Source organism: Periplaneta americana, chromosome 1 (genome assembly GCF_040183065.1).
Source record: "Periplaneta americana isolate PAMFEO1 chromosome 1, P.americana_PAMFEO1_priV1, whole genome shotgun sequence".
NCBI lineage: Eukaryota > Metazoa > Arthropoda > Insecta > Blattodea > Blattidae > Periplaneta > Periplaneta americana.
Genome location: NC_091117.1, coordinates 229156963 through 229169669, shown reverse-complemented (window position 1 = coordinate 229169669; position 12707 = coordinate 229156963). Strand labels below are relative to the sequence as shown.

At 32.7% G+C, this 12707-nt stretch overlaps 1 protein-coding gene across 1 annotated transcript in view; it reads left to right on the top strand.

The window, feature by feature from the left end:
• Positions 1-623: 623 nt before the first annotated feature.
• Tctp (translationally controlled tumor protein) overlaps positions 624-12707 on the top strand; it is a 30253-nt gene continuing 18169 nt past the window's right edge. The window contains exons 1-2 of the mRNA XM_069838840.1: positions 624-780; positions 1095-1165. Coding sequence (XP_069694941.1) covers positions 753-780; positions 1095-1165 — 99 coding nt within the window. The 5' untranslated portion in view covers positions 624-752. The remainder of the gene's footprint in view (positions 781-1094; positions 1166-12707) is intronic.

The window sequence follows — 12707 nt, the reverse complement described above, 5'->3', positions numbered from 1 at the left end:
GTTACTCCATTAATTCATATTTCCATTATTATTGTTGTAAAGGGAAATGCAAATTCATATTTATTGGTTTCATAGTTAATTATCGCTATAATCTTGAATGAGTGAAGCTATTATAGAAAAATTCAGTTCGTTTTGCACAAACAAAAATTATATTACTTATTTCTTGCGGGTATCTTCGAGTTTATGGTGGAATTTAATATACTTCATTAAAATAATAAATTAACTTTATGCGTTTAATATTTCAATAATGGAAGGAAGGTGTTAATTTTTCCAAAAGAACACGACAACGAAAGTATAACATATTTTGTCGTCTGCTAGGAGAGAGATCTACGATAATGAGGCGAGAGTAGCGATCCTAGTGGTGGGCAACTACCCATATTTGCAATTTTACTACATATTGAGCTTCGCGACTGTATATAGTAGACTTGTGACTGTATGTAGTAGACTGTGGTATTACTAAATAGCTGTGGTATTTTGTCTTGGCACCACCCAGAGCGCTGCACTAGCCAAGTTGACCACTCTATAGCCTCTTTCTAGATCGTCGGTTCCAAATTGACTTATTCTCTCTGATGACGAGGACCTGAGCGTCTAGGAGGCAGTGGAATACCTGACGTATGCAATCATCTAAACAGGAAGTTTGATATGCGCTTGAGCAATATCTTTCATGAAGAAGGTCTTTTCCGGTGCGTAGGGCAGTGTGACGGCCGTACTGTGCACTGATAGTGTTGTAAAATCTTTGATCATCTTCCACAATGAGGATTTATAAGGATATTTTTACAGGTAATTGTTTACATCTATTGCATATAAATCGGTTTATGCTATTTTTGTAGTTTTTTTGTTTACTGACATTTCTTATGTCAAAGTACTTGAAAATTTTTCATGTGTGTCATTTGTGTCTTGTATGAATTTTGTTCCTATCCTGTTTTGTGTTGGACTATAATTTATTTGAATGTAACTGAAAAATGATATGTTTGTGTTTCTTTTGGTTTTCGAAATGTACGACAAATATTCAGTAATAAGTGTTGGGTTTAGCGTGTTTTGTTTGTGGCAGTGCATGTATGGTTTGCAATTTTATCTTCCTTTATATTTTACAGGAGATGAGATGTTCTCAGATTCATATAAAATGAAACTTGTTGACGAAGTTCTATACGAAGTATATGGAAAGGTAAGGAAAATATGAAATATTCACTCCGAGAGCCATAGGTTTAATTGTAGTTAATCACATGTCAGCAGAAAATTTTATGTTACCGAAAAGTGGGGTGATTTTGAACGCCGAGGTGACTTTGAACGGTAATTTAGCTTCTTTCTAAATTAAATACTGTATCCTATCATGAAATTGAACTAGTGTATTGAAAACTTAAACAGTTTTTTCGCAATTGGGTACAGCATTTAATTTAGAAAGGCGCTAAATTACTGTTCAAAGTCACCCCACTTTACGGTACTTATTTACTAGTTTATCCTTCGGTGGGGGGGGGGGGAATATTGTTGAAGGTTCTTTTTTATGTAGCTGTGGTAACATATTTAATTAAACGGCCAATGTTTTGAATATTCGAGTTTCTAAACTTGCTGTAATATTAGCCTGTGATGAAATTTGGATGAGATTGAGTTTTAAACATTTTAGGAGGTGAATGGTTCAATGTTGTAGAAAAAATTGTCATTATTTCGTATATTTTAGTGAAAAACTAGGGGAAACTAGCGTTGAAGTAGTTCCGATGGTTCTGTAAATGAAAATGGTTGAATTTATAAGGGATTTATATATAGATATATGTGGCCTCGCCGTCCTCATTGAATAATCAAGACTACCTATATGTAGGTATTTGTAAGGGATTTCTTGCGGAGATTGATTTCAAAAGTTAAGGATTTTGTAGGGAAATATTTCAAGGAAAGGGAATCTTTCCGAAATGTAGTAAATTAGTGTGAAAGAGGTAAGTTACGTGATAATGGAGGTGCAACAGTTGTGGTTTCTAATGAAGGGAAGGAACGTAGGGACATAAAAAAAACACGATGCGATATAATATGAAGAACTCAAAACTTATAGGCTACATTCAATAATAACTGGAATATAGTGAAGCACAATAAATAATGAAATAGACACAAAGTTTCTCAATTGTAATTTCGTTTCCATGTCGGCCATTACACTAGCTGGTACTGACATCACTAGGTAATTAGCTAGGAGACGATACATAGGCCTATATTAAACTATTACACTAAACTTGGAGCAAACAAAAATCATCAAGCTTTGAAAATTCTGCAGAGATTCGTATTTACAAGGCATAACAAAAGCCTAACATAACCTAAACTGTCACATTCGTATATGCAAGGCATTATATGAGTGTACACTAGCGTGAAACTTTCATATTGTCACCAAAGTTACGTTGGTATGAGAGGTAAGATACTTAAAGATGCATAAGCGAAGTGGGAAGGGAACTACCTTAGCGCTCTTTTAACCCTAAGTAATTTCAGGTTTTTATTTCACTTTGTTCTAGCGATTTAATTTTAAAGCTGGGATTTTATATAGCACGCGATACTGAAGATATTTTGACAAAAAAAAGTGGGAAAATGATCTAGCTAATTTTCAGAGAGAAGGTAGTTTGGAATATGAAGAATTCGTATAGGCCTAATTAGGACGTCAGTTGACTTGAAAACATATTAGAAAGTGGGTAAAAATTGGAAAGAATTGATCGGTGTAGATAACATGAAGGTGATTGATTACCTTTTAACACGTGAAATGAAGATGCAGAACACTTCAAAATGAACGCGAAATGCACATTTCACTTCACTTAGTATATGTAAAGCATACAAAAAAAAAGCTTAAACTAATGTAATCTAACCTAACCTGTCATAGATTCCCACACCAGAGAACTTAGAAAGATTCAAGTTGGAAGTTTGTCTCTCGTGCTATAGAAAAGCCTAAAGCTGTTCTAATGTGCTCTCATACAATTAACCCATTTTAGAGATTATTCCAGTAAGGCTTGAAACTGTTATCTGAAAACCAGACCTTTTTTTTTTTTTTTTTTTTTAAGAAAATCTGAAAGGTAATTCGGCCTATAGTTACGAATTCGATATGCCTAATTATGTTACCTGTCATGACAATGTCCATAAAATATCTTTAAGTTCTACTTTTCTGCCCAAAGGCAGGTCCTTCACTACAAACTCGGCATTCCCCAATATTTCGTCTTTTCCGTCTTCCTCTTCCAGTCTGCATACCGTTGTTGATACTGCAACAGGTTGTATGTCAAAATTTAAGTTTTCAGGAGATATTAAAAAAAACCGTTTTTTTTTTTCAAACACTTTGATTTAAAATATTTTGTTCTTTTAATATAAACTGTCAAATTAATACGGATTTGATTGATAATACAGTTTGTATATTATTTAATTATTCATTAGGCCTACCCTGAGATTACATATAACATATTGCAGGTAAGAAATGGTTATACATTGGAACATGCTGTTTCTTGTAATAATACAATAGGTATTACCTTAAGGCAATAGAAAAGGGGCATTCCACGATTACGAGAGACATTAGTAGGCCTACTAATTTTTTAATTACATATTTTCGTATAATTAGTAAATAAATTTTGTAATTAAGTGTTTTGTGCCAGAAAGAAAGTGCCAACAATGACTGAATTTTTGAGCTATGAAAAGTTATGTCTTCTTCATGTACTTAGAAAATATAAGAAACCTGGTCATATGCAGGACACATGCATTGCCCTAACATAACAAACTATTGAGTTCTGATAGGAAATTCAGCCAATCTGCTAATGCTGTGATTATGCGTTTTTTTTTTCTGAATTTCGGAAAACTCTGTAATCTCACGCAATCACATTAAAGAAAACATTAACTGATTGGCCTGTAGAATTCTTTTGTTCACGTGTGGGACTTTTACCCTTATGGGAGGAATTGAAACAGATGACTGTAAATACTCTTTATTATACGTAACTTTTTAACAGAAAAACAAAAAATTGTAAATGAATCACAAAACTAGAGAAACTTCAACTAAATTTGAAAAGGACTGTTCTATAGATAACACAAGACAACAGTTCACTCCACTTAAAAAACACTCTGAAAATTTAAAAGCAAGTTCCACGATTATTGACAAAATTTGGAGGTGAAAGTTTCCTGCCAATCTCTTGTTGGAGTCAGGTTCAGGGCAATAGAAGTGATTTCAATCCCCAGTTACGAATCTGGTTATAATCTAATGTAAGCATATGTGTTCATACATAATTCAGTACTTGTACTGAAACTGTAGATTTTGTTTTTCTCTGTTAAATTAAGCCTATTTAATTTAATTCCCTAACTTATACGAGGGTTCTATATTCTAGCTACGAATCTGGCTATAAGAATGTAAGCATATGTTGTCATATGTAATTCAGTACTCATATTGAAATTGAAGGTTACTTTCTTTAACTCTGTTAAATTAAACCTATTTAATCTAATTCTCTAGCTTATACCTACCTAGAAGTCCAGGGTTCTATATTCTATCACTCTGACCTGTGGCAGTATAAGCTTACGAGTGAAAGTAGTTATACAGAAGCAGGGGCGTAGCGTCCATGGACGTGGGAGATGTATTACATACCCTGCAATTTCCTTCACGGTGACTCTGAGTTATAATTTATAATATGTAACATAATCGTTTTTGTACAAATCAAGTTTCCCCAGAATGTTTGATTTTGCACTATGTTTTAATCACCTTGAATGGAAGACACGACCATTAGTATTATATTATAACTATGGACACGGCCCGCTTGATGTTTAAAAACACGTCACAACGTCTCAATGACACCTGTTGTCAGCCTGAGGAAACCCGTGCAGTGAACATGCACGTGACCCTGGGTATGTACACATTGTACTTACATACTGTTGTATAGTCATGCTTATGTTATATTATTTGCAGTGACTTATTGTGATTTTTTCTGGAATTATTAAGAATACTTCAATGCACCTAGTAGGCATTTTTTTTATATTTTTAATATGGCTATTTCACATTGATATCTAACTTTTAAAAATTGAATCATAAAAAATTATTTGTAATAATTATATTAAAATTAGTTAATAAATATTTAACAAAAGACAGTACTTTAAGCTTTTAAATGTTTTTTTTTTTTCCTTCAAAAAAATTTTATCAACATCCTCAGAAGTATGACTCTTTAAATGTTGCATTGTGCGACATTTTTAACGAATTTTAACATGCAATATTTTGAAAACATGTGGACTTGGGAGGAAATAAAAATACACTAAGCCTACACGACAAAAATACACTTGTTGGTTTATTAGACCCATAGAGTTTGATAAAAAAAAAATATAAACGCAATCAGAAATATGAAGGTCAAAATTTGCATAATTTTGTGCGATTTGACGTGGAATGACTCAAATATAACATTTGTTGCTAACAATATGACGCCAATAAATAATTGCTTCACTTATGTATAGTCTGAACTAAGTTGCCCCATGTTTTAACTCTTTTCAAAATATCTTTCTTCGAAAGTATGTACTTTTTTTCTTCTTTTAATTTCGACCTAAAGAATTCTTCAATAATAAATGTATACAAAAGCGTTCTAGCAAACCGTTAACAGTAATTTCGTTTGGTTGAAAAGAGTACAATTCTTTTGCAGAACAGACCTCCCAAATCAGTATTGTTTATAATTTAACAGCAAGTTTTTCTTCGACTCCCATACAATGTTACATAATAGTATCTCGTTTCATCAGGTTATCATTCACAATAGATAGTTGAATGAGTTCAAAGACATTCAGTAAAATTCAAAGCATTTGTTTGGATAAAGTTTCAGTTTCTCATGAATGAGCACAAATTTTCCATAAGCTGTTCTTTCACTAATGATTGGACGAATTCTACGATGTTCACCCTCAAGCTGCTAACAAACATAAAGGGACTTTGGCTTGATAATCCATCTCAGAAGAGACACAATGCAGTAGCTTCCACTACACTACGCATGAATGAGTTATTTCAGTCTATTACTGCTGATTGCTGCAGATTTCGCTAGTGTGGCATGTCTTGTAGCTACATTTAACTCAGAAACTGAGTCTCGTCTGGCCACCCATTTTGTGACATTCACAGCTCATCTGGCTGCAGACTGAGTTAACGAAGTAGTTATCGGAGGTGAGAAAATGAAACAAATTTCACGTGACTGGCTATTAGTGTGGTTATGTTTCTAAGAATTTAACGAAAATAATGTATCCATAGAAGCACAACACACAATGAAACTATATTTCTTTTATAAATTACATTTTTCTACATTTACACTGTTGAGAATTTTGATTGTTGAATCTACTTTATTGCCTTAAAGAAGCATTCCTCTTCACCTAATCAGGAAGATATTAACAATTGACTATTAGGAAGCTTTCCCAAGAGTAGATGATTGGTCAGTTCGATTTTTTTTTAGGGAATTACAAATTCAATTGTATTTGCAGAGTTGAGCTAGATATAAAGGAACAAAACTTCCACTTTAATTTAATTTGCCTAATCGTTAGTGAAAATCACAAATAAAAGAGGTGACACCATGCACTTATTAATCAAATATTGCACATTTATTTTATTTTATTTTTGCTTCCTCAAATTTTGAGATTGCCCGTAGACAATAATAATAAATTTGTATAATGCGTTAAATACAGTGTTCCGTTAAAGACAAAGTTTACAACAGTGAAAAATCCTGAAAAGTTCAATAATTAAGGTAAATAATAGCAATAGATGTTGGGAGGTAAAGAGATTTCGAAAATTTTGCTAGGAAGCCAGGAATTGTTCCTCTAGTGTCAACAAGTTACTGAAGTTACTGAATGAACTAAATATATTTCTTCCCTTTATACAAAAATGTGAGAGTAGTCACGGAGGTGAGAAGTCTTTTATTTTATTTTATTTATTTTTTCAGAAAAATAAACTACAAATTATTTGTTTTTAAAAAGTCAAATTCTATAGCTGAAAATTATGAAGTGAAAAGTTGCAATTTGTGTAGAATGACTCTCATACGCTTGTGCATGGCCAAAGAGTACTTTGAATTTCATTCTGATACTTGCAGCTAAATGACATTGCGAAGTCCACTTGAAGTATGCATGTATCAGATTATTTTTATCCAATTCAAACTTTTGCTGTATTAGTTTTGTATTAACATTGCAGATAGCTCAGCAGTAATCTTCAAAAAGTTCACCAGTGCAGATTTCTTTAATGGGAAGTTGTAACATCTCTTCACTGTTTTTTCCCATGTTTTTCAAATCACTGTATTTTCTGGTTGACTTGGGCAACACATTAGTTTTCCATTTGAACTCAGACCACACAAACTGTTCGAGCAAAGAGAGAGAGTACAGTTTGTCATCACACAATATATTTTTCCGGAACTCGCTGGAAAATGTACAATTAGACGAAAGTGAATTTAGTTCTAAAATGAAATTCTCATGAATTTTGCATTTACAAAGGTCAGCTGGAGTTCTAGTAGCAAAATATTCAGAAAAGGCTGAAACATTTTGATTATCCAGTTCTAAAATCCTGGTTTTTCTCTTTGAAAATGTGAAAGGTCTCTTTTAGAAACTGGTCAAGTATTGTTTTGAACTTTTTTTATTTTGTACCATTCTCCCAGATGGTAACATCTTTCATTCCTGGGCATGTATGAACTATAAATAGCATCCTGGTCAGAAGAAAAATCTAGCAACCAAGGAAGTTGTGAATATCTGCAAGATCTGCTACCACAACTTGCTGTTTGCTGGGTGACTCCGGGAGTGATCAAGCCATTCTCCAGACAGCTTTAGAAAATGTTGCCTTATAGAAATAAGGACTAGGTCTATTGGGTGATTCGGAATATTTTTTCACCCACTTATTTGGGCTCTCACTCACATTCAGAAAATATCTGAATCCTACGTGTTTCCGTGAAAGTACTATTTGAATGGTATTTCGCCTGTTTTGTACAGCCTGGAGGACATGTTCTCTCACGAACACTTTTTTAGACCTCCCACGAAGACAAAATCCAAAATGTAGTGAGTTGTGAAGACTTCTTGTTGTTGATTTTCAGTTCTTTCAGAACTCCAAAATTGTCTGGGACATTCCCCGGCTTTGTGATGACAGCCACATCTGTTCAAAATTGCTCTAGGATTTCTCATTGCTGTTTGTTTTTTCCAGTGGAATGTTTTGAAATCCAATGTAGACTTCTCCTAGAACTGACATTTTTCAGTTCCTTCCACAATGGAGTAGAGTTGGCAAGAACCTGGGTTTTTTCTTCAACAACCTATCTGCCAACTTGGGTTTTTCGGATTTCAGAAAAAATTATCGTTATTTACATTTATCCATGTAAAAATGTTAGAAAAAACCAATTTTTAGTTTTAAAATGTGTATAATATTTAAAAAAGTTTAACACTTTTAAATTTTATGAGCCTACCCAAACCCAAAGTAGGTCTATCCGTCTACCTTATTCCAAGAAAATGCAGTCTCATGAATTTTACCAAGTAAATGGAAAATTGTGGGCCAAAAAATTGAAAAGATCGAGGTGACAGAGGGAAAGAAACAGGCCGATGGATTTTGCTTGTTTTTCTCTGCATTATATACATGTCCAGCCATTTGTTTCAATTGAAAGACTTTTCTCGGCATTAATTGGAATTGTCTGGATAAAATTGAGGAACAGACTGGGTGTAGAAAAAGCCTAGACACCCGTCAGCATATACCGATATTACAGTGACAAGCATCTGTGTGATGGGATTGGTGACTTGTTAGTGGTTAGTGACAATGTCGATATTCAAATTAAGTGTTGGCTTTGGCTATATATGTCAAATAAAAATAAATTACATTTTTTCTTTTTTGCAAACTTGTTTGAAATATTTCTTATTCCATTAATATGATGTAATTATTACATTGGCTACTACTTTGTAAATTCTAATAATTTTTGGTGGATTGTTCAACTTAATATTAAACAAATAATAATTACTTCAGGCATTTTAATGAATGCTTACAATAATAAATTAAATTTTGTACCAGTATACTGTTATAGGATATGCCTACTTAATGATTTGCACGGTATAGAGTAATAAAAATGTTTGAAATTGTTAATAAAGGAAGATTTATACCACTTTCAGCTTTATTAGGATACTTTTTTACATATATTTTTTTCTAAAAAAACCCCTCTAAGTCAAAAACCCATTGGACTTTTTTGGGCCAGGAAAAATCATTCCAACCCTGGTTGGGATCACCTTGTTCCTTGGATTTTCTTTTCTTTTTCTTGCCATCAATATTTAGACCAGTTGCAGACGTTTTAAAGAATTCTCCCCCTCCCCCTTCTGACCTTCACATTTTCCTCTAGGTCTTCATCTTGTATTCAGAAAGGGATCTCTGAAGTCACTATTCAAAAACTGAGTCTTCAGACAGATTCACTCATGGCTCGAGGTCTGAACATAAATGCCCTTTTCTCCTTCTATATCACTCTGTAGATTGAAAACTCGAAAAAGTTTCATATCCATTGTTCAAGAATTAAAACAGAAAATCAATATCCCGAATTTAAAAGAAAACTTACAAATTAAACCAAACCCTTTAACTCTGTTAAATATAGAATATAATCTAAATTTAACAGAAGAAATACTGAAATCAGAAGTAAACACTAAAATACTGAAACAATTGTCTTTAGAGACAATTAATATTAGGTACCCTCCACAAAACTGGCTTCATTTATACAGTGACGGATCCTTGATCTCCAGAGACCAAGGTGCCGGTGCAGGTGTTACGTGCTGTCTCTTCTCACTTTATAGATCACTTGGATATGGAACAACAAGTTTTGATGGTGAAATCATTGCAATAAGTGAATGTCTCAGGAATCTTCTATGCCACATCAATAAATTTAGGAATGCAGTTATATTGTCAGACTCCAAAGCAGCTATTCTATCAATAGTCTCTAAACACACACCTTCATCTCAAACAGCAGAAATAACTAAAATGCTCTGTCAATTAATATCACTCAATAAAAGAATTGTATTCCAATGGATACCATCCCATTGTGGAATCCTGGGAAACGAGAATGCGGATGCTTTAGCAAAGAAGGGCAGCACTACTACTTACAGACCTGTTACTAAATCTACGTATTACTATGTGAAAAGATTTATTAAATCTACATACTTAGACTTCAACAAACAAAATTTGATAACTCAATCCCAAGGGAAAAAATGGAACTCTCTGCATCATAATCCACAGTTAATTCCCGATTTACCACGAAAATCGTCTGTAGCTGCATTTAGATTGGCAACAGGCCATGATTGTTTGGCTAAACACCTGCATAGAATTGGAATATATCAGTCCCCTAACTGCCCATTGTGCAACTCAAACGAAGAAATGGATTCGGAACACCTCAAAATCTGTGCTTCAGTGGCTGGTTATGATAATATCTTTGAAAAATATTGGAGTGCAAGAGGTCAAATGACTTTATTGTCAAACGCCTGGCATTAGAAAACAACAACTTTTTCTCTACTTTCTCTTTTCTATTTCAGTTCACTTTGTTCTTTTCCGTTTTCTTGTAACTCTCTCTCTCTCTCTCTTCCAGTACCATTACAGTTGACAATCGAAATTGCAGTTATGTAGTTTTATCCTTCTTGTTTCATCTTCCAACTTCTTTAATTCCACTACTGTAAATATTCATATCACCTGGTTCAGGAGTGAGAAGAATTTCAGCTTGTTCTTAGTAGACCACACAAACTTGTTAAAACCCACAGGTTTCATGAACGAAATAGTTACATCTCATTATTATTAGTGTTGTGGGATTTAATCGATCAAAAATATTTAATCGAATAATCGAGTCGATTAAAATTAATTGGTTGTAGTTGATATTAATTATTATTTTGTTAACCATCCAAAATACCTCAAGCTTTTAATGACTTTTTTTGTGAATATAGGTTCTAATTTAACGAACTTAATACCAAAAAAGGAATCTTCACACCTGCAGAACATTCATACAGAAAAGGGTTCGTTTTTTCTGGAGCCAGTTTTACCTAATGAAGTTATAAATAGCCTTAAGCATACAAATAATAAAACAAGAGATGGATTAACAAGTTGTATTATGAAGAAATGTACATCTTCCTTATGCTTGGCACTTTCTGAATTTATTAATTACTCATTTCAATTAGGTTCTGTGCCTAGAGGTTTAAAAATAGCTAAAGTGGTTCCTGTCTTTAAAAATGGTGATTGTAATGATCCTACAAACTATCGTCCTATTTCAATATTGCCTGTTATTTGTAAAATTTTGGGAAAATGTATGGAAAAAGACTATATAATTATTTGACAAGAATAGAATTTTTCTATACTCATCAATATGCTTTCAGGAAATCATCACCTACTTTAAATGCTGCTGCTGACATGGTTACTTGTATAGAACAAGCTCTGGACGAAAATAAAATTCCAGCAGGTTTATTTATTGATCTTAGAAAAGCATTTGATACAGTTAATTATTCAATTTTGCTGTGTAAACTGGAATCTATTGGTATTAGAGGTGTTGTTTTACAGTGGTTTCAGAGTTATTTAAGTGAACGGTATCAGTATGTCTCAGTGAATAACTTGGAAAGTGATACCCTCTTATTATCATGCGGTGTGCCACAAGGATCAATTTTGGGACCTCTTCTCTTTCTAATTTATGTCAATGTTATAAAATTTCTTCATTTATATGGAACTGCCACTCTTTTTGCAGATGACACTAGTGTATTTTATATTACTGACTCCATTGAAGAACTGTTTGAAAAGTTTGAGGCAGACATTATTACTCTTGAAAACTGGTTAAGTGCAAATAGGCTTTCTTTGAATTTGAAAAAAAAAACTGTATACGATTTTCACTAAACCTTCATTTTATTATATTATTCCGAAAGAATTAAAGTTTAATGATTCTGTATTACAAAAAGTTGCATCAGTTAAATTTTTAGGTTTGATTGTTGATGAACATTTAACATGGTATAAGCATATTTTGGCTGTCTGTGAGAAAATTGCTCCAATGTCTGGTATTTTGAAAAGGCTTAAAAGATCTTTGCCTATATCTTGTCTCTTGAATGTATATTATGCTTTTATCCATTCTCACTTAATGTATATTTCATTTATTTGGGGATATAATAAGAAAACTGCTTTGAGACCTTTACAAATCATTCAAAATAGAGCTTTAAGAAATTTATTCGATTTTCATTATTTGACTCCGTTAAATATCTATGTCAATTTTCTTTCGTTCTACCAGTTGAATCAATTACCAATGAGGTGCTTCTATTTTTTATTAACAATTTTAGTACATAGTAATATTATATTATATTTCAGTTTAATAAAGATATACATACTTATTTAACAAGACAGAAAGACAATATATTTTTTTCTCAGCATAGCTCAGTAACTTATGGAACGAAAGGACTTAACCATTTTTTAACAACAACTTTTAACCAACTTCCTTTAGAATATAGAATATTACCAGATTGCCGGTGTCTTAAGAATTGTTTAAAAATACGTTTTTGGGAAGATTATTTATTTTAATTCTCAGTTGATTTATTTATTTCATGATTTCAAACTTTTTCTTCTTTCTGCCCAAAACTTATGTTATCTTATTATTTGTTCTTATTTTGCTTGCTTTCTTTAATAAATTCTTGTGTTATTGTTTGTTTTTCACAGACTGTAGTTTCATGACTTTTTCAATTACATTGTATAACATATGTATATGAGTTACACTCGTTGGGGCATACTCAATAAATTAAAAAAAAAATACAAACTC